At 47.5% G+C, this 22,425-nt stretch overlaps 2 protein-coding genes across 3 annotated transcripts; both read left to right on the forward strand.

Moving 5' to 3' along the window:
* Positions 1-2,106: 2,106 nt before the first annotated feature.
* COQ2 (coenzyme Q2, polyprenyltransferase) lies at positions 2,107-10,945 on the forward strand. Its single transcript, XM_054203208.1, has 7 exons — positions 2,107-2,346; positions 2,675-2,841; positions 4,901-5,022; positions 5,257-5,342; positions 6,221-6,354; positions 6,804-6,992; positions 10,418-10,945. Exons 1-7 carry the CDS (start codon positions 2,130-2,132, stop codon positions 10,571-10,573), a joined length of 1,071 nt encoding a protein of 356 aa, XP_054059183.1. The 5' UTR covers positions 2,107-2,129; the 3' UTR covers positions 10,574-10,945.
* A 3,781-nt stretch (positions 10,946-14,726) lies between these two features.
* On the forward strand, positions 14,727-19,945 carry LOC128910237 (placenta-specific gene 8 protein-like). 2 transcript variants are annotated; one of them, XM_054203210.1, is made up of 5 exons: positions 14,787-15,662; positions 18,146-18,274; positions 18,496-18,620; positions 19,412-19,515; positions 19,789-19,945. In XM_054203210.1, coding segments are annotated over exons 2-5 (345 nt in total). In that variant the 5' UTR covers positions 14,787-15,662; positions 18,146-18,159; the 3' UTR covers positions 19,790-19,945. The 2 variants fall into 2 exon arrangements, with proteins under 2 accessions (XP_054059184.1, XP_054059185.1); XM_054203209.1 differs by lacking the exon at positions 19,789-19,945 and having other exon boundaries at positions 14,727-15,662; positions 19,412-19,519.
* Positions 19,946-22,425: the final 2,480 nt, after the last annotated feature.

Here is a 22,425-nt window from a genome sequence, read left to right on the forward strand (position 1 = left end):
TTCCAGCTCCACCTCCCAGCCACGTCCCTTCTCTGAGCACACAGCCTGTGTCTTCATATGGCGAAGAGGTATTGTGTACAGCTCACGTGACCGCTTTCAACTTAAAAAGCTCTACGCACACCCAGACGACTTCACAACGTGTTGCATATTAAGTTTATAGCTGCTGTTATCTCCGTACAAACAAAGCAGGAGGGAGGGGAGCAGAGGAAACAAGACGCTGGATCCTAGCGCACAGGTACAGTCAGAACCAGAGGTGAACACCACCCTCGCAGGACAGGCCTGCAGCAGCAACACCTTATCTCAAGGGCTTTCCTTTTCCTCTGTGAATGTTGTAAACCTTGGGGTCTCAACCTTGAATGTCAACATATATATATATGTATACACACACACGCACACACACTTATCTGAGACCAAGTATAGCTCTCACATGTTCCAATTTACTTTTGCATTTTTGACTCTGGAGCTGGGATGACTCACCTTGTAAATCGGTTCCTGCAAGGTGAGTTGCATAAGGTTCTAAGACCATTTAATGTATGCAAAAACAAGGAAACTGATAATCTCCTTAGAATCAGGGGCAATTTGGCCACCAACTCACATTTGAGTCAAACAAGACAGTGGGGCCTTAATAGCTTTTGGTGATTTTTCAAAGTCTGAAATGTGCTATTCGCTTGATTTTATTTTTTTTTTTTCAGTGAGGGGGCCAGGCCACCTTGTAACAAATATAAATCTAATGACAGTGAGTTTGCTTTTCTGCTTCACGAGCTCCTTAAAAATTGTCTGCAGGTGGTCCAGGGTCTGCTCACCACATCACAGGTTAAAAAAAAACCCGCCCACGGTGTCTGCTCAGGAGCACCCGCCTGGTGAAAATCGGAGTTTCAGAGTTCCTACGGACACAGCAGGCAGAAAGGCTGTGGGCACACGTTGCTGGCACTCGCTCGCTGCCCTCCAGGACGCACAGTTCAAACACGCCTCGGGCATGTCATGTCTGTACCTGAATAAACCCCACGATGACTGACCTTGTCAGCGTGACGCGGAGCCAATGTTACCAAAAAAGTATTAGTGAAACTTCATCAAAGTCGAGCAACCATTTTGTTTATGGTCCCGCGCAAATCATTTTACCGCTGTGGAGCGCTGCTCATTAAAACGGCGAATGGAAAAATGTAAATCACTTCTCCATCGCATCGTTTTTCTACTTCCTCCTGGTAGTCAACATTTTGGAAAATTAAAAGTTCAAAATGGTTTCCCTTGTCAGTGTCTCAGTTGTTCGAGATGATAAGTGTGGAATGAGACAGAAGTTATGCCCTACAAGGATGCTGAATTCTCTAGGAAATCTTTCAGCAGCGAATCTGGGGACATTTTATCACTGAAACCAAGACAAAGGCTCCATGGCTGTGTTCGAAGCTCCCTTCCCCCCCCAGTTTATGCAGCAACTCAGATGGTGGGATAAGATGGCAGGAGAAATGAATGGGGACAGAGATCCAAAGGCCATACACAAAATCAGAATTTTTTATTAAGTACAGTCTGGGAGAAAAGACATACGCTGATGCATGAACACCCATGTCTTGATGATATGTTTGAGGATTTACAGTCACCTATGGAATTTCAACAAACGGCATGGAAGGCTTTGAAGAAATTTAGTAGTAAGAACAGCACGCAAGCGCACACGCTTTTAGTGAGGTAACTAAAGATGACAGAAGTTACTAAATCCATGCATCCTGCTGTTTGGCCACAGGTCCCTTCGGGTGCCCTGTCAGTAACCACTGCTCGAAGCCCACGGCAGGCGAAGCCACAGCCTCCTTCACACCCCACAAGACTTGGCTGCGGTCCTCCGTGCCCGTGAGAGGCCCACGGCAGACCCGACCCCTGCCGACATCTGCCGGGCCCCGCGGCCTACGAGGAAGCGGCTGTCCCAGCGCGGCCGGGGCGGGCTCCCCCCGGCCTGACCCGCGGTTTCGATTCCCGGGAACGAGCCACCGGGCTGCCAGCCGGGCAAGGAGCGGCAACCTTCCGCGGGGACCCGGAGAACGGACGCCCGGCCCCGGCCCCGCTCCCTCACACGAGGGGGACGGGGGCGCAGCGCATGCGCGGCGCCGCGCGTGACACCGCTACGCCGGAAGCGCGGCGGCAAGATGGCGGCGCTCCTGGCGCGGTTCTGCCGGGGCGCCGCCGGCCTCCGCGCCGCCCGTCTGCCCCCTGCCGCCGCCGGTCCCCTCTCTCCGCTGCGCCGCCCCTCCGCGCCGCCTGGACCTCCGCGGCCGCTCAGCTTTTCGGCGGCCGAGCTGGTGCGCGCCGCGCCGGGCCCGCTGCAGCCTTACCTGCGCCTCATGCGGCTGCACCAGCCGACCGGTGAGCGGGGCGGGGCGGGCCGGCGCCGTAGCCATGGCGACGCGGCCGCCATGGCGGGGCCTGGGGCCGCGGCGGGCGCTGCCGGCCGGGGGGCGCGGATGATGCCGGCCCCGACGGGCGGGCGGGAGCGGCGGTGTGGCGGGGACGGTGCCGGTGGCTGTTGCCACCCCTCCCCGGCCACGGGCACCCTCGCTCCGGGCAGAGGGTTTTGCCAAAGGGTTTGCCTGGCTACTCGGCCGTGCCGTTACTCGGCTGCCGCCCTGCCCCGCGGCCCCCACGCTCCTCGTCTCCCTCCTCGCCCCAACCCGCGGATTTTGTCATCCCCCAGGGACGTGGCTGCTGTACCTGCCGTGCACCTGGAGCATCGGCTTGGCGGCCGAGCCGGGCTGCTTCCCTGACTGGCAGATGCTGTCCCTGTTCGGCGTGGGAGCGGTGCTCATGCGGGGAGCCGGCTGCACCATCAACGACATGTGGGATCGCGACTACGACAAAAAGGTAGAGAAACTCCCCTGGGCTTGCAAAGACCCAGGAAAGTGAATTGCTGGTTAATTAACCGGGTACGTACGTGTCCGCTGACCTCCAGCATCACCAACTCGCTGAGTGCAGCCGTAGGGCTCCGGGTTCAGAAATTCCTCCGCGTTTCTCTCTTGAGATGTGTGCAATTAATTTGTCTACGTTTCCTCCTTAGAACAGTAGAAATCATTTTCTCTTGTATAACATTTCTCTGTCTAGAAGGTAAAGAAGAAGTCTTCTACAGTACTTACCTCTGTGTAAGATAAAATATACGTTGTTGTCAGCTGTAGGTAGTACTTGAACAAATTTCTTTTTCAACTTTGTTTTGCATGACGGAACCAAATAAATAACACTTTTTTGCTACACTTGCTAGTTATGATCTATCCAAGAACTACTTTTTTTTCTTCTTTTCATTTTCAGGAGCAGGGTTTCCTTGAGTATTGTTAATTTCTTCATGAGAATGGCAGTTAAGAGTATCATGCCCAACCTTGGGCTAATCCTCTTCTCTTATATTGTATTTTTCACTTCTCTTTTGTTCAGAAGAGGGAAATAAGCAAAAGGCAGTGCTCAGCGTCAGATGTTGAAACATACACAGGTGCGGGCTTGGAGGGGAGTATCCCGGTGATGCGTCACTGTTTGCTTGTCCTGTTTTCTGTTCCTTATATTGTTCCTCTGGTTTTGGGTTTTGGGTTGCGGTGCTGGCAAGAGACAGGATTAATGAGCCAATCCGATATGTCACGTTCTTCTTACAGCACTGTTGTATTTGTGCTGTTGGGAAGGGAATGAATCAGTACGGGTTCTGTAGCAGCTTTGGATGGTTTTGGGTTCGGAGGATGTTAACAACGACATATGCTAAAAATATTTGACAGGGTGGGGTGTGTGATTAGTAAGATGTAATTTTAAATATAATGAATTGATTTATGCATGTGATGTGGTTAGATGTAAAGTTTTAAAAAATCCCATTGCAGCTTTTTCTTGCACACCTTAAAAGGATATCTTCAAAACAAGCGCGATAGAGGCTGGGTCAATAGCAAGATGTTGGCTTGTGTTGGTTATGGTGGTTGAGAGTCTTAGGTTTTGTGTTACTTATTATTTGGTACACGTTTTCTTTTCTGTATGTGAAACATCCTGTGTTTGTTTACGACGTGCAATGGAATTGGTCTCAAATATGTTAAGTACATGTTTAAACTGCAAAAGCAGTATCTGACGTTTAACATAACCTGGTTGGGGGGCGAGAACAAACGGAAAGAGTTTATTTAAATGCACATTATCAAAGCATATGCAGTACACTTTATACATACATATTATTCTGTGAAAAGCTGGCTTTCAAACCTCTTCGAATGGACATTACGCTATTTTCATCAACATGCAAAACTTCAAAACTTTTGTCTGTCTTTTTTTTTTTCTTTTGACAGCAGTCACCTTTGGCAAGTACCTCACCATACATTTCAGTTTAACTTTTTTCTGATGTTTGCTTCTTCCTTCGGTTTGCCTTGTAGGATTTCTTGTTCCAGACAGAACTTCTAAACTACATTGTATCCCAACTACGATTAAATTAATTGTCCTTTCGCGGTTATTAACAAACAATGATTATGTGTGCTAGAGGAGCCCTGCATCTTTACGGTATTTTACATGGTAATCACTTTAAAGCGTTTAAGCACAGAAGTGCTGCTTGAAATCGGGATAGTCAGCTCACAACTTTTAAAGTCTGCCTTTTTTTTTCCCCTAAGGTAATAAAATTCATATACAAGATGCCTATAGTGTTTCTAGTCAACCTCATTGCACACAAGTGGCACTTTATTTCTGCTCTAGTTTTTAAAGCCTGCGTGCTTCTGTTATAAGCACTGCTGCTTAGAAATACAGGTCATGTCCGTGTTGATATGCTAGGTTTGTATCGTTGAAGTAACCTCATCTCATACATTCTGTGACCTGTTTCTGTTTGGTTTTCCACTTACATGCCAATTGTGTGACTTTTAGTTTTACAATACAGTGGAATGTGTTATGTTGGATTTGGTATTAACATTAGTCTTTCCATTTTTAGGTTGTGAGGACAGCAAGTAGGCCCCTGGCAGCTGGAGATATCTCCACTTTCCAGTCCTTGGTTTTTCTTGGGGGACAGCTTAGCTTGGCGCTTTGTGTGCTTCTGTGTCTGAATTACTATAGGTGACGTATAAGTTATCTTTTGGGGTTTTTTTAAACTTGATTCCCAGTCCAGAGTTAAGCACAGAGATTTTCAGCAGAAAAGATGTTGGGGGCAGAGGGAGGAGGTTATGAGTCATGCAATTATATTTGAAAGTAAAAGAATTAGTTCAGTACTATGTACAGCTCCTGTAATACTGCACTGTATCTTGTGATCTTTAGACTGCCAAACAATACACCTCTTGGTACTTTTTACAGTATTGTTCTGGGAGCAGCCTCTTTATCTCTTGTGGTCACCTACCCTCTGATGAAGAGAATAACATATTGGCCACAGCTTGTCTTGGGTGAGCTGGAAATATTTTTACTATTTTTTTCTTCAGGTATAGTTTTCGAGGTGTTTTACAAATTGGTAACTGAACTTCAGCAACCTGATTTTTTTATAACTTTAGATTAAAATAAAAAATACCTTATAGACAGAGTTCTGTTGTGCCACAAGCTTCTTAAATAATTTGTAACATGTAGAAGAGTTGATGTTTGGGTTTGGTTTTTTTTTTGTTAAAAATCAGTTCCTTATTTTGAGGGAGTGAGGGGAGGGAGAAAATAAATATTTGTTATTTGAGAATCAGCTTTAGTTTCAGGGTTATCTTGAAATGAACTTAAACATGTATTTGTCCTGCGTTTCAGTCTCCAGCCTCTAAAATAACTCTTGTGCAGAAACTGATGGTGTTTGTATTTCAGGTTGAGCTACTAAAACATATCTTTGTATCTTGGCCTTCACATTCCAGCTGCCTTCAGCTTTTGCAAACAAAATTGTCATTTTCAGCCTTGAAGCACCATAGTTGGCTGCTGTGTACTCTTTTGCCATCAGTTATACTGACATCTTTTGTAGTAGTGACATCTAAGCATTTTAACTTTAGTCCCGTTGTTTGAGTACACTGGAATAGTTCTGTGCAAATGTTTCCTTCTGCTAATTTAAATTGGGGAAAAATGCATAGCTACACATATTTCTCCTTGTATGTCCAGAGTATTTAACGTCAAGTTACTTGTATTTATTAGCTGCCTGAAAATAAATGATAGGAAAATGGAGATGCCAGTATAGTACAAAAGGTTGCTGATATGATATATGTTCGAACAAATAATATTTAATTCTATACATGTAATTTAGATTGCTCCTGGTAATCTTGTAACTTTTTTCTTTTTTCTACTCTCTCTATTTTTTTAGGACTTACATTTAATTGGGGAGCCCTTCTTGGCTGGTCTGCCATCAAAGGGTCATGTGAGTGGTCTGTGTGTTTGCCCTTGTACTTTGCTGGAGTAATGTGGACTCTGGTATATGATACCATTTACGCACATCAGGTAGAGTAACACTGGGAAATTTTACCTATCTGTGTATGTTTGTGTGTTTAATTTATGACTTTGTTGTCTAACAGCAGTATTAACCTGTTGCAGTTCTTCACCCTCAGCTAAGCTAAAAGAGCACCAAAGAAACCCCAGCCCTTGCACCTTTTATTGCTGTTCGCAAATGTTTTGCATATCAGGTAGAAAGCTGGAAGTATAATGCACTTTGTGTGCCTACACATTTGCATTGTGCAAATAAATTTGACACTGATATTAGCTCTTGGCTGCTAAAGCAGCTCTAAGCACCAAACTTCAAATTTAAATGTTAATGTAGAGACCTACAAATGCACTTAAATTGAGTTCCTAATAAGAAGCGTTGGAAACTTAAGCAAAGCCCCTCTTCTTATTTTCCTTATGAAGTGGCAGTTGGATTGTGTATTTTTTGCTAATTCATCCTTTCATTCTAGGATAAGAAGGACGACATCATTATCGGTGTGAAGTCAACAGCATTACAGTTCAAGGAGTATACGAAGCAGTGGCTCAGTGGCTTCAGCCTTGCAATGCTCCTGAGTTTGTGCATGGCAGGAATGAATTGTAACCAGACGTTTCCGTATTACTCAGCTGTGGCTGCCGTAGGGGCTCACTTAGCACACCAGGTTTGATGGATTTATTTATACTTTTTACATGTGGCAGTTCCTGATAAGAAATCAAGAGTGCTTTTCAACCCCCATCAATTCGCCAACTACCAAGAAAACCCAATTCCCGTACAGAGAACTGAAGTCTGCTGACAATAAAGTCGCTTCTTTTAAGTACCTTTTGCAGACCTTGTGTTTGAAAAGACCTCCAGTGGTCCACAGACTGTAGCACACTGTTTTTCAATCCGTTCCTAACCAATAGAACTGCCTCATATTAAGCTGTGATCTCAAGGGAACAGTTTTCTTCTCGCTTCCAGTAGCAGCTGCAGCTAGATCCTCCTCAATATCCTGCAAGATTGTGCGGTTTTTACTGTCCGGATACAGCTCTTGATATGTCTGGCACATATGATCTGAGCCTGCAATTGTATATTATGATCATTCACTTACTTTAAGGTATTATATGGTCTAAAGTTTCAAGGCTTTGCATGCTTTTTTTTTTTTATAACAGTACGGTAGCTATATGAAAATTAATATTGCATGTTCTGTCTCTCAGAGGTGGTTAATTTTACATCTAAATAATTATTCTGTACTGTGGTCTGAAGCTTCAGTCTGGGATCTGACAGTACAACAAAATTTTCTGTAGCTTGTTCATACCACCTGTAGCAGATGTTAATATTATAATTTTATGGTAATTGACAGTTCTAATTCAGTTCTTTTTCTTTTAACCAATGCAATTCAGTCTTGCAGTTGTATTAGTTTAGACGTTTTAATAAATAACAGAAAGAAAAAAATTAGCTTTGTCAGGAGAGACAGGGACAAGGGAGGATCTTGTTAACCCTGTTCTTTCTGAATCCTATCTTGTTGCCCAATCTTGTATTGACAAGTCAGTCTATATGAAAATTAATTGCTGGTCTTGGTAGGTGAGTGATGGCAAAGAGGTTTGTGCATTGCAAGCAGACTGTCAACAGTGAGAAGTTAGGTCTGGGGTTAGCATGAGACCTTTTAAAGCACATTAGACTTACATTACACTCCAAAGGGGGGAGCTCGTGCAGGGGATGGATATTAGCATACCTCTGAGTAAGAGAATTCTTGTGATGAGGTAGGCTGGTACTTGTCAGCCACTGCTTTTCATAGCAATTGTGCTTGGGAATCTACGAGGGAAAGAATACTATGTTCAGCCGCATAATCGTTTGCGGTTTGGATTGTCAGAGAGGCCTTACATTGTAGTTTTGGCACAAATGGAAATTACCTTTCTGCAGGGAAGGTTTTCCGCAGTGAAAATCCAGACCTGTTGCGTGTAAGTGGTGAAGAGTGCAAAACAATTGTGTAGATTGCCAAAGTCACGAAAGCAGCATTGTTCTGCATACCACAGAGCAGCTTCTTTTTGCGTGATTATTTTAATATTAGTTCTGCCTAAACGTTCTCATACTTATCTTCTCGTTCAAGATTTCTGAACGCTTGCTTAACTACCTGAGTTTAGAAAGCTGACCAAGCCACATGAGGTGTAGATTTCCCTTAATTCATTGAATTGGTACCTGGGACAGAGGAATTTGGGTCATGCAGATACCAAATTCAGGTTCACTGATAGAAAAATAACACCTTTTATGTTAAAGGAGCAGCTGCCTGAGCATTCATACACCATTCATGATGCCACACACACACACTTACTCTCGAGTGTGCTTTCTCCTTCTTCAGGCTCGAGCCTTGGTTTCCCGCAGCAGTCTCAGGTGTCGGATTTTATAAAATAATTAATTTAATTGAAAGGTACAGCAGTAAGGACAGCCCAGGCTGGGTGCCTCCAAAGAGAGGGACCCTGAACAAAGAAACCCCTGGGCAATTATACCCTTGTGATCCATACACCTGCCCCTCACATGCGTCTTTTAATCCAAGAGTGATTTTTGGTCTGGGGTCTCCTGACGTCTTATTGGATTCTTTTCTATGTCCAGGCAGGCAGGCTCCTATCTTGTTCATTTGCAGTTTCAGCCGAGGGTTGGAGCCTCCTTATCTTCTGGTTTACACTTCTTGTGCAGCTGCACTGGCTGGTAGAACGTGGAGAAGTGAAGAGTCACAGACTTGGGAAAAACACTACCAAAACATCAGTGTGATATCAACATCTTTCCCGTACGAGAAGACTGAACACAGCACTGTACCACCTGCTAGGAAAATTACTATGAAAAATAACTGTCACAGCCTACAGGCTTCAGCAAATCTAGCTACTCATGATAAGTAAAGCTAGGCAAACAGCACAAATCACACCACATTATGATCCTAAGTAATTTATTCTAATTAAAACTTACTTATTTACGCTACACAACTACTGTCCTTCAACATGTTATTTGCTTTGCATTTCTGAAGGTGTGTCTTGTGGTTTGGCTGCTGTTGGGTTTGATTTGTCAGTTCAGTGTTTTCAGTTCTCTGTGCTTGATGAGCTGACAGGTTTCCAAGGGTGTGGATAACATCATGTCTTAGAAGTTGTCTTAGAAGCTTGTGGACACTGTTTCACATTATTTGATCAGAACCCAGCCCTGTTTGATCGGGACCTGTTGCCTCTGTACAACTGCAAATGACAGAGGAACGGGTTGCTCAGGAAAGATTTCTCTTCCTTTAGTTGTATACATTCTGTTTTGACTTCTTCAGAGGCTGAATTGCAAGGTTGGAGGTTTTGGGGGGTACTTTTCTATTAATCCTTTCACTTCTTTTGCTGAACATTTTTTCTTGTCATCCTTCTCAAGACTTCTGCACCAAATTTTGTTTCCGAGAATATTTTTCAGTAACTTCGCTCTTGCTGCGCTGTGTGGTTTTTTTCACCTCTAGTTGTGACTCACAGCTGCCAAGCTGGGCAAGCCTTGCTTCTAGCTGTTGTTGCAGGTGTCCTGGTTCTTTTTTTCAAGAGAGTTGAACACGCACGGCTAAGAGCAACTGGACTGAACCAGCCCATTGTGGCTAGGCAGGGCCTGGCACCTTCCTGTGCATTCCACTTACCCTGGTTCACTTGCAGCAGAGATTTAAAGGTGCAGGCAGGTTTGGGGGTGTTTATTTAAAGTTCCCATTGAAGAATTAGGTGGCTACCTACTGAAGAAGATCTCAAAAAGACTTATTTACATGCCCAGATATTTTTACATTTCTAAATATCAAACCAGACACGCCAGTATCCAGGTTGTTTATACAGTCATTCATTGAGAGAGTCTGTGAATCTTGTTCATATGTGATCCTTGACTTTTCTACTGTACATTGAATAAATCTGTCAAATAAACATAGATGCCAGTTCTGCAAAAAATCCTTTGTAAGCCCAGAATATTCCTGTTTATTATGGAGATAAGGATGGACTTTAGCATTTGAGATTCAGTTTTTGAAGTTACAGATCTTTTTGTGTCTTTTTATGATGTGTCAAATATTTACAAGTCTGTAGAATAATAACGCCAGAATGTTATACTGTGCTTTTGCAGATTTACACTTTGGACATAGACAAACCTGAAGACTGTTGGAAGAAATTTGCTTCAAATCGTACTGTAGGAGTTCTGCTCTTCACGGGGATTGTGCTTGGAAATCTGTGGAAACGAAAAGACTCAAAAAACGTAGAAAAGCCTTTAGAAAACAGGTAGCTGAAATTACTATAAATGCTGGTATTTTAGTCCAGCTAAAATATAAGTACTGGAAGAAGGAAAAAGCTTTTAACATAACTGTAGCTCCTTTAAATACTTTATTTATAAAAGCTGGTGAAAACATTCTTTTTTCTAAAAACATGCGAATAAGATTATCCTGCGATATAAGTTTTGATCATCCTTAAATGACTTCAGCCTCCATAGAAGCTTCAACAAGTGAAGCTGCTCTGCCAGTCCTCTGTAGCACAAGCAAACTTAAATCAAGCTCTCAAGACTGTGAGCCCAAGATTTTATATGAAATCAACGTCTCAGTGACAGCATGTGGTAAATGCAAAATTTTTTCAGGATGTAAATAAAATCTGGCTGTACATATTTGGTATTCTGATTTTATTACATGAATACTTTTCAGTTTGAGTCAGAGTTTGTTGCGTGAAAGAGTTGCAATAACAGTTTTTATCCTGAGATGTCTAGAAGCAGTTGGGACTCTTTGAGTGTGTGAGGTCCAGAATAAGAAATCAATAGAGAAGTATTTAAAATTACCTTTCGCTCTCGCTGTGATTGCTGGCAGTGGTTCCTTTTCACGTGAAAAGAACAGGCTTCTCCAAAGCTGCCTGCACTGAGTGAGCTGAGCTTGTTTATCAAGAATGATTTGAACACAGACTAAACCAAAACCAGAGCAGCACGGAGCTATTGCCAAGTGTGTGTGACTGGTGGTTGACCGTGAGCTACAAATTTATCGTGCGAGGTGATCCTCGTTTTTTTTATTTTTATTTTTTAATTCTATTCCTTTTGACTTATGCCTTCTGGTTTTGACTTGTAGTCTTACAGGAAGAACTTGTTTATAGGAGGATGCCTATAAACAATAAAAATAGCAAGTGCAGGCTAACTATTACGTTGCTCCAAACCATTCAGGTTTTCAACTGGTTTATGCTCTCAGTTACATAATTTGCACTGTAGTTAACCTTTTCTTTGGCTCATGGTGTTAAAGAGCTTCTATGGCACATTCTGTAATTAATTAATTGGAGTTTACCTCAGTTTACATACCAGTAGGCAATGGGAGTGTGCTTTTCTCCACAGGTGGCTTTGTGTATGCCTACACGCGGGGCTGTGGTTTGGTGATGCACAGCGTCTGGTTGCCAAACTCATTTTGGTATGCCAACAACCTTTCCTCGTGTCTGCTCTGCTCCTTGAGCGGTGGGGGCACAACTGCGCATGCAGTCACCCCAAAAATAAGGCTGTGTCCTGCTCTAGCTCTGTAGATTCTTATCATATTTTAAGGTTGTTTAAACTGACATGTCTGGGAGACACTGCAGTCCAGAGCCGTGAGTTCATGGTTTGCTAACCTGCTAAATGCAGGTTTTGCATTACTGATGGTGGAGAACAGACAAAGAAGTTCCTGTTGCAGGGAGGTGAGAAAGCATATAATGAGTCAGTGGCTTTGGTCACAGAAGGTCCTCTTTGGGGCTGGAACGGACTTAACTTGTGGGTTATGAACACTTCTTTTTAATGTACACCCTGTAAAGTTGTTTTATCTTTTACTATTTAAACAAGCGTGTCAAATATTTTTTGAGCAAATTAGAAAGAGTAGATTTTTCAGCCTGACTGCATGTGAGATAGACGTATGTGAAAATGTTAAGAAGTGTAACTGCTTTTAGGGCCTCTTTGGTTCTTACACAGAAATTGTTCTTAAATAGGGTTTATAATTTTGGGGTGGAGGAGGTTTTAAGTCGAAGAAGAGCAGTTTAAAAATGAAGAATAAAGATTTTGTGAACCATTATGTGACAAAGTTGCATTTTGTAGAGAGAGAATTGGATGATCCATAAGATCATCCAGAGCAAACTGTGCCTGGATTTTGCTGTTTGTGTGCGTCTTGGTAAATACGGCATCGTTAATGTAGGGGTTCAGATTTTTCCCTCCTCCTAATTTCAGGAAAGTATGAGCTGCAGGCACCTAGCTCAGGAGCTGTGGCTTGCAAACAGTGTGGGCCAGAGGACATGGGAAAGCCAGCATGGCTGGAAGGCTTCAGGGGGTCACCAGGTCAGGCATAGCACTAGCCACTGGTAGCATAATGTGGGAACGAAAAGGTGGCTTGACTCAAAGTTAGAAAGGTGTGTCAGTGTGTGGAAATACCAGAGCCGGGTGCAGGGTGGATGAAGTCACGCGGAAGAAATCCCGTCATGCGCAAGAGGCATCACGTGCACACGGAGGGGAGAAACGAGACTGCCATTGAACTGCAAAGCTCTCCTCTGAAGAGGACTTGTTGTCATGTGCACGCAGCAGGTGCGGAGCTGCATAGCTTCCCCCTCTTGCACATCATCTCTCCCAGACCCACTCTCTCTTGGATTGCCTTCTCCCATCTGTCTTAAAAAGCATCTTTGTTATTAAGTAGTAAAGGCCCTTTTTGATCAACAGTACAACTAAGTAACATCTATCCATTTAAAAAAGTACTTGCATGTCAAATTCTGTTGGCAAAGTGTGTTGGATGTCATTCTGCTAATACTTTGGTTAATGTTGGATTAATTTTGTGGTGCATAACTTGTGGCTGTTCGCTCGGCTCCTGCTCAGGTCTTGGGCTGACGCCCTGCTCCTGTACACGGCGAGCAGCACCCTCAGGTTAAAAGTGAGGGTATCGTATATGCCGGATGCAAGGGACATGAGAAGGTAAGGTCCATCATCCCCCACAGCATGGTGGCAGCAGCTGGCAGTTTGGGATGAAACACTTGGGAGGCCATGGAAATGCCAGAGAGCACATGCCCAAGGTGGAAGGTAGCCACAGGTCAGCTTACCCAAGAAAGCCTCCAGAGCTGGCCCAAGAGCAGCTGAACTGCTGAGGTTCTCCTGCTTCCCACTGCCACTTGGGGATGTGGGCAGGAGGACACGCACTCGCACCCTCTGGTACCTCTTCTGCTTGTGTGTGGGTGTGAGTCAGTGAATTTGTGAGTTAGGGAATTAATGAACAGCAAATTACAAAATTAACGAGTTGGACTAGTCTGTTACAAGGGGGTTGATCTGATTGTTGACTTCTACCTTAGTTGTGTTTTACCTTGTGAGTTCCTGACATGAAGTTTGATTCCCTCAGCTCCTTTCTCCTCTGGCTTTTGTAATTGCAGGGATTTTCCTCTCGCCTGAGCCCTTCCAAGTTGTGGGAAGCAGGCTAGGTAGGGGGGAACATTTGCATGTGGATGGCGTCAGTGTAAAATGGAATGAAGTAGTTTCTGGTTGCCACTTCTCTGTAAAATGCAATGGTAAACCATGTAATTTATACTTTTTTCTTTGCAGAGAAAGCAAAAATGTGTTCAAAGAGGTTTTGCTTTTAACCTGTACTCCTGAGTCTTTATCGAAATCGCATTTACTGTAATACACATTAAATTGGGGAATATTAATTTCAGCTGAATATTTCCATTTTCTGCTTGGAAATAATCTTACCACATGGGAAAAGGCATCGCAGGTTTGGCTTCGTTAGCGTGTTTCCTTTCTCCCTAGCTATTGAGACTTGTTGCTGTTTGTTGTCTTGCTGCAGCTAAGAGAGGCGCGCTTTGCAGCTGACTGCCCATCTTTCTACAGTGCCACTTCGTGGACCCAGAGAAGCTGCACGTGAAGGGGACCATGGCCACTAGCCATCACCGGAGCCCAGGTCAGGCCCCATGGTGAGCTCTGGCCAGAAATCACGGTGTCTGACATGGGAGGCAACAGGCCCTCCTGGCCAGCACTGGGCAAGGGTGATGCTCTTGCTGTGAGTTTCATGAGTTTGTGTTTTGATTTCACTGGTGAGACTTTTGCAGTGATTTTTTTGTCCAACTTAAATGCTGGGTGAAGGGCATGAGCTGAGGTAAGTGTTTATGGTAGTGTTTTCTCAGGGGACAAAGGGCAGTTATACTTTGATGCCCCAGGGTTGCAGGTAAAAGTGGGCTGCTCTTCTGCGGAAGAAAAGTACTTGCAGGGCCTGGTTGCTCAGACAGTCAGTGTCACCCCAGCTCTGGACAGAGGACAAACTGTTAAAATCCTTCAAATGTGTTCCCGATGAGCTTTTTTTTTTTTTTAATGTTTTCTCCCATACCGACTGTGCATTTCAGCTTCCTGTTTCCCTCCCTTCCCAGCAGACTCCCAGGCTAGCTGGCATTTTGCGTGAGCCCAGTCTAGTCAGCTGGTGGGATGTCACTTCTAGTAAGCATCTGCTGAACTACAACTTTTTGCAAACCTCAATTCCTGCAGCATCTTGCAATGTTATTGAAAAAAAGAAAAGAAGTTGTACGATCCAGCTGGGGGTCAGGCAGGACAGCCACAGTTAAACTTTGGACCTGTTGTCAGCCAAGGGGAGCGTTTCAGGGTACAGCTCCCTGTTATATCAGCAGCACTGTTGGTAATAGGCTCCGCTTAATGCACCATAAATCCCAGCCTGATGACAAAGCTGGCAAGTTGCTGTTTTAACGCAAGTTTCTCCTTCCCCCATTCTGGCAGTGTCCTGTTTTGCCCCCTTGCATCAGTGGGCTGGGGCAGGGGCTGTTCTGGGCACCACAGGGATGTTTCGGCCACCCAGGAGCCCCTGCCGCGGGCCCCCTTTCACCACCACGCTGCCCACCCGCCGTCGCCCAAGCCTGTTTGTGAAAGCGAGCACATCTGCACCACCCTTCGTCCAAAGCTTTTTCCTTGAGGAAAGGGAAAAGCTCAGAGTGAAGCACCCTGAGGTTCTCTTCATTTAGTCTCGTCTGGGATCTGAGAAGTATGCTTTTTTCTTCGGGGAAAAACGTTGGGGAAATGTCTATCCCAGCATTCAGAGCTGTTCTCCCCCAAACAACAACTACACGTATGCACGCAGTCAAGGGAATGAGACAATACGCATGCAGTCATTTTGAAAAAGAATGAATGGCAGTCTGTGATTTAATTCTGGGGAAAGGAAAAAAGAAAGTGCTTCGCACAGCTCCTGACCTTTCCCCTTCCAGTTACCTCCCATCGTTACACCTGCTTACTGCTGCCTGCCAATGAGAGCCTCCCAGAGTGAGAAAATGTAGTTTCATCTTCCCCAGAGCCTCTCTGCACAGGGTCACAGCCAGCAAGGAAGGCTGCTCTGACAGAAGCTGCTCACCGAAAGGTTGGTTCTCTTAAAGCACAGAAGTAGTAAAAACTTGTTAGCCTGGGAAGAGGGGGGTAATAGCGCAAAAGTAGAGATTTGGGGTTTTTTCCTGCTGGGCATATAATTTAAAGCAAGTTATATGGCAAATCCTACTTGGGGAAGGGGGGAGGCTTTTAAAAAGCTACGCGCAACAGCTGGATTATGGAGAGGTAAATTCTTCTTTGCTGCTTTCTCCTGCTACCAGATTTGTATAACTGCGTTAAAGGAATCTGGCTGGTACTTTGCTATCTGTTTAAATTAGGCTCTCTCTTGTCCATGTGGATGGTCAAGGCCAAATTCCTCTTAGCAAGGCTGTTTAGCTCCACGTGTTTTCTGGTAGGCTCTGAGGATGTGCCAGGTGTAGCTCCTGTCCTGCCAGAAGCTTGGATTTCAGTCTTATTTATATGTTGCCATCTGGTCTCCCTGTGTATTTGCAATCCTTTTCAACGGGGTGTGCCACTGGTGATAAGAGCATCTTAATATTGCAATCTCTTTGTTAACGTTTGCGGCTGAGAGAGAAGGAAGTAAGTGAATAATATCACATACAGAATACAGTAAAAGTGTAGAAAGCGGAGATATTTTCGGCGTGGTGGCGGTGGTGGTGTGGTGGGTCGGCGGAGGGAAGCGCTGGGAGGCAATGCACGCTCGCTGTTTCCCCCTGGACACGCGCCTGGCCCTGCCTCTGGCTGCTTTCACGCCGGGCTGGCGCGTGCTGCCGGGTGAAGCTAGGAGCGGGATTTCTGGAGGAGCATGCGTTGCCCCAAAGGCTGGAGAGTGAGGGTGTCCCCTCACCACCCCCTCCCCCAACCCCTTCGCCTCAATTATCAGCATCAGCCACTTCATTTCAGTTTCTGTTCTGGGTTCTGAGCTCAGGAGCTGGGCGGGGAGGAGCCTGCCAACATAGCAGGGGGCTTCTGCCTTTGCCAAGCTGCCCTTTCAAAGAAGAAAAAAAAACAAGCACCCCAATTTGTAGCGAAAAGCCTCAACAAATGTGAGCAGGCAGGTTTGGTTTGGTTTGGTTTTTTCTTTCCCTTCCCCTTTCTTCTTGTTGTGCATAGCTAAAAGAACGTGGCCTCAGGGCAAAGCTTCTTTTTAATCGTGTCTTGGTTTAACCCCGGCTGGCAGCTAAAACTGCGCTCGCTCCCCCATGTTGCCACGGGGGAGAGAATTAGAAGTGAGAAAAAAACACGTGTGTGCTGAGATAAAGGCAGTTTAATAGATAAAGCAAAAGCCACACACGTAAGCGAAGTGACACAAGGAATTCATTCACTGCTTCCCATCGGTGGGCAGCTATTCAGCCATCCCCAGGAAAGCTGGGCTCCATCGTGCATCACGGTTACTTGTGAAGACCATAACTCCGAACGTCCCCCCCTTCCTCCTCCTTCCCCCAGCTTTATATACTGAGCATGGCGCCATATGGTATGGAATATCCCTTTGGTCAGTTGGGGTCAGCTGTCCCGGCTGTGTCCCCTCCCAGCTTCTTGTGCCCTCCCAGAACGCTCAGTGGCAGGGTGATACGAAGAGCAGAGAGGACCTCGAGAGCTTAGCGACAACTGAAAACACCAGTGCACTATCAAAAGTATTTCTCATCCCAAATCCAAAAATACAGCACCATACCAGCTGTTAGTAAAACAGTTCACTCTATCCCAACTGAAACCATGACAAGCTGTTACCTGAGAATGCTTTGTGCTGTCTTTTGTTCAACTGTCTTTATCTCTAACCCACAAGGTTGGGTTTTTTTTCCCTTTCACCTCCTTTTCTCCCTCTTCTCCCTGCCCTTCTTGGGGGAGAAAGGGAGGTGAGCGAGATGCCATCCTGGTCGCTGGCTGGGGTTAAACCACGACTCTGGTTTTTCAAGGTTTTCTTGCTTCCTTAACCGCAGGAAGGCAAGAACTGGGGTTCAGACTTTGGACATAGTGTTGATTTTCTGCCTTTTTGGCTCTCTGTGACAAGAAACCGGTGATACTAGTTTTCTACAGTACCTGTGTTGCATGGAGCCTGGTTTCGTTACGAGGAAATGCGAGACCATGGCCGCTTCTTTCATGCTTTGTACCCATTCCAAAGCGATCTTGTGTAAAGCGTGCCAAGTTCAACAACAGAAATGCCCGAGTCACTGGTTTTAGCCGAGGTTCACTGCCCAGCCCTGCTTGGCGCAAGGGAAATTGGTGACCTGTGTCTAAGCACCAGCGAAGCCTTTCTGGGGTGGAGTGGGGAACATCGATGGCCTGATGCTATTTTGAAGGCTGGATAAAATGGCAGAAAATGCAAAAAAAAAAAAAACTTGAAAAGACACAGGCACAGGTAAGATACGGTTACGCTCCGTCACCTCCAGCGGCAGCAAGGGAGCTTGGCGAAAGGCTGCCTGCTGAAGAGTGATGGCGACCAGCTTGGTTGGGGGGGGTCAGCCTGGCTGCTTTTTTTTTTTTTCACTAACTGGCTCGTTCCACTCCTGTGTCTTTCAGAAGAGCAACTAGAAATGGCCGTCCCATCCGTCGTGACAGTCCAGCCGCAGTACGCCGTGGTGGTGCCCTCTGTCTCGAGGAACATGTGGCAGACGGGGCTGATGGACTGCTGTACCGACTGCAGCGTCTGTGAGTGCCTCGGGTGGTCCCGTCTCTCAGCCGTCGGCAGTGACGTGCTGTGGTCGGTCCCACCCTATCTCGGGACACTTTCCTTGCCCCTGCCGCTTGGGTCCGTGGTGTGATAACTGCAGCCGTATAGCCTGGTCCTCCCCGTTCCTCCTCCGATGCCGGCAGTGCCGGGCGGGCAGGGGGAGCCTCACCCACCGGTGCCTTTCTCCTCCCCGTGACAGGCTGCTGCGGGATGTTCTGCTGCCCCTGCCTTGCCTGCCAGGTGGCAGGGGACATGAACGAGTGTTGCCTGTGCGGGACCAGCGTGGCCATGAGGACCCTCTACCGCACCAGATACAACATCCCGGTCAGTGCTTAACCTGCCCCCTCGCCATGCTGTGGGGCTGAAAGACAAGGTGCCCCCAAGGCCCCTCTCTCTGCACATCAGGGATGAGCAGATGAGCAGCAGCGCTCTCCCCTTGCCCTTTTTTGCCCACTTTCGTACCCTGCATGATGCTGGGAGCACAGGAGAGGGGTTGGGACGCCCTCAGCCATGCTGATCCCTGGGTGTCCAACAATGCTCGTTAATCAGACACAGCTCCTTCCCAGCACCCTTCACCAGGGCCATGTGTCCCACCTTCACCTGCCGCCAACCACAGCAGCTCGCAGAGCCTCAGCTGCTGCTTCCCGATGCTATCCCCAATCTTTGAAAGACGGCAAAGGTTTGAGGTAATTGTGGGCAGACTAAAGAATAGATTGTCAGTTGTACAGCTAAACATCGGTAATCAGATGCAGGAAGAAGTTGGACATTCACATACGGGATGTACGTGAAATGGTTTCTTCCCACTGTCCCCAGTGCAAACCATGACGTCCCAAGCCCAGTTTGCCCAAATCGTCGCTTTCTGTGTGTGTTTTTTCCCTTGCAGTCTTAGCCTCGGAAGCGGAAAGAGAAGTAGCTATCTGCAGCCTGCAGAAAGGGCTCCCTCCTTTCTTTCCACTGTGTGGGGGTTCACCAGCCCTGGCTTCTAGTGTCTGCTGCTCAGACGCTGGAGCCAGCCAGGAAACAAAGGGCACACGGCCTGGAATGTGATTAACGTTTTCTTGGCCAAAAGGTGGCTTTTGGGAAGCCTACGTCTCTAACCAATTTCTTCCTAACAGGGGTCCATTTGCTCTGACTTCTGTGTCACCGCATGGTGCCTCGTGTGCTCCCTTTGCCAAATTAAGAGAGATATCAACCGGAGGAGGGAGCTGGGCATATTCTGGTAAGCTGGGCATACTGGTGCTGGTTTATGAAGCCACAGCCGCATGCAGCCAAGCGGCTTTCCAGAGTCTCTCCTGCCAACAGCTGAAGTGAGACACAGGGTTGCTGCAGTGGGGAAATGGCCATGGACAGGTGACAAGAATGACCTGTCCTGCAGCGAAATGTTGCTGGGAACCTTGTGCGGGACAGGGGTCAGGACTGGACACACGCACACACGCACACTGTGGCGAGGCACAGCCCCGCTCCCTGACCTTCCTCTCTCGTCTGATTGCAGATGCCGCCATCCTCGCTGTGCCCTGTGGAGCTACTGTGGACAGGCGTCGCAGCTGCCCCGGGCTTTGGGAAACGCACCATGGGGGATTTTCTAGATTATGGCTAATTCCCGCTTCTCTGGTTCGCATTACGAATAAACAGCAGCGTTTGCTTTCCTACCAGCGTGTGTGTCACTCTTGCGCTGCCTGAGAGCACCCATCCTTCTCCCACTCTGTCCGTCTCAGCAGCCCCTGAGGCAGCTGAGATTTCCCTGTGCCCACTGTGTTATTCGCTCAGCTTTTAGAAAGGATGTTTAATACACGGGAGGAGCCAGCGTTGCTCATCCAAGTTGTAAAATTTGTCAAGGTGACTTCTGATCCAGGGCAGAGCTGGGGCTTCTGGCAGGCAGATGACGGCTGCAGGCCACCAAGTGCCGAGATGTCACTGCTGCAGTGGCTCTGGGTGGCCATATGGGGCTACTTGCCAGTCCCACCTTCGTGAACATAAAGCCAAGGGGATTTTTGGCTGCCTGGCACCAGCCCATCTCCCGCGTTGCAGAGACATGCTCCCCCGCGGACCCTGAGAATGAATTCCCACCTGCCTGCCACTAAAAACCTAGCCGACTCGGGGGTTGTCTGAGTCCTCTCCATGGCCAAACCCTTCTGCCTCCCGGCCATGGCCGGGCAAGAGCGCGTCTGCCTGCACTGGGCTGTTAGCAGCACACTCTCTGTCCGAAAGGCAGAGGTGACATCCACCCTCTCTCCATCACTCTCAGAGAGATGCTAAAGGATTTTTCATCCCTACAACTCTCCCCCAGCTTCATTCTCTAAAGAAAAGATGATAATTTTTTTCCCCCCTCTGGCTTCACCTCCACCACCAACCTTGTAAAGGGCAGGTAGAGGCTCTGTCAGTGCTGTGAGGTGGGTCCGTGCCACAGCACTCCCACCTGCCTAAAACCCAGACGGCCCAGACAGTCCTGCGGGTGATCCCTGGAAATACAGAAAACTGCCTTTTTTAGCCTAAGAGAGGCCAGGAATGTGGAGAGGGAGAAAGAAAAGCCATGCTGCCGTCTCGGCCCAGCACAGGGTGGTACAATTTGGTAGCTGTACCTCGAGGCAGTGCCTGTGTCACCCAGCGGAGCCGTGCTCAGTTCTCGAGGCTTAATGAAGGAAAGGCGCAGCACCTCCAGTGGTATATGGTTTAAGGCAGTGCAGGAGCCTGAAAACAAACGGTCCTCCTCTGAAAACTCCTACCGAAAGAGGCACGTCCCATGGGGTCTCTGGTCCTGCAGGATGCTGGGGTGGGGAGAGCTGAGGGGGGGGGGCAGCTTGTGCTTGTGCCAGCTGCCTTCGGCGGGGAAGCTGCAATTGCGCAAAGCAGCATCTAAGCCGGCATCTGGTCTATTAGTCAGAGGGAGTAGAGTTTGTTCGCCCAGGGAGCACCCAGAGCATATAAAGGATGAGAACCAGGAAAAGGACACACATCTCCCGGGACGAGGGCGGCTCCGCGGGTACGTATGGCTTGGCTTTGCTTCGGCAGGAACTGCAGTACAAAACTATGGAAACTGCTCGTTGCTGGGGAAGGGGTGGAAACAGAGGTGAGGTTTTTCTACCTGGAAGAACACTTCAGAGCTAAACCAGGGCGTGCTGGGTGCTGCTGACAGGCGTCTCAAAGGAAGTGGGCAGCAGAGGTGAAGGACGGCAGCATTTGCACGCTGTGGTTCGTTTGGGCACATCTGCATGTGCCCATACACAACAAAACCCTGCTTTGTGACCTTGGTTATCGGTGAGCTGTGGCTGTGCGCACCTCAGGATCCCTTTTGTTCCCGTCAGCCGTTCCAACGCTGCTAGTGGTGCCGCGGAGCTGTAGATCTGGGGGTGATGTGCTGGGGGTGATGGGCCACCTCTCAGGAGAGGAGCGGCGGCGGCGGCTTCTTCCAGCTGCTGCCTGCTCCACGCCGCAGCCTCCCTCCGCACAGGGGCACGGTGTGCTTCTGCTTGGGATAGGAAGGGAAAGTCTGTGCTCAGCCCTGCCTGCAAAGGGCACGGGGTGCGCGTGGAAGTGGGCACTGCTCGGCTGTGTTTTCACCATGGGCTGCTATTAATCTCGTTATCTGCTGGTGGGGGAGCACCTCCTTTGGCAGGGGAGGTTGGTGGGGTCCTTGCCCCTAAACCTTCTCCTGCTGCTCGTCCCGCCTTCCCACGCTCTTCGCTGTGGTCCCTGCCTGGCACCCCCATGCTGTCCCCCACCACAGTCTGTGGTCTGTCCCCTGCCCTGCCCCTCCTGGCTCCTGCTGCTTCTTACATCGCCCCGTGCTGAGGCTCCCTGCAGGGGCTGCCATCCTGACGAGCAGCGGGGTGTTACATTGGCTGCAGAGGTTACGGGGATTACCTGGGGCCTTGTGCATGAACAAGGAGAGACAGAGGCCGGGGCAGAGGCGGGAGGTGTCCGGTGAGGGTCAACGTGGTGCCCACTGCACCCACTGGTGGTGGGGTTGCTTGCGCTCCCTCCAAAGGTCCTTGCCAACGGGGACTTTCTTCCCTCTTATGGTGTAACTTGAGGTCCCTTTTCCTCTCTGTGTACTATCAGGGGACAAGGGTTGGCAGTACGGCAACAGGCTGTGTCTGACAGCAGAGATATGTCCAGGCCAGTCTGTAAA

This window comes from Rissa tridactyla, chromosome 5 (assembly GCF_028500815.1).
Source record: "Rissa tridactyla isolate bRisTri1 chromosome 5, bRisTri1.patW.cur.20221130, whole genome shotgun sequence".
NCBI classification, from domain to species: Eukaryota; Metazoa; Chordata; class Aves; order Charadriiformes; family Laridae; genus Rissa; species Rissa tridactyla.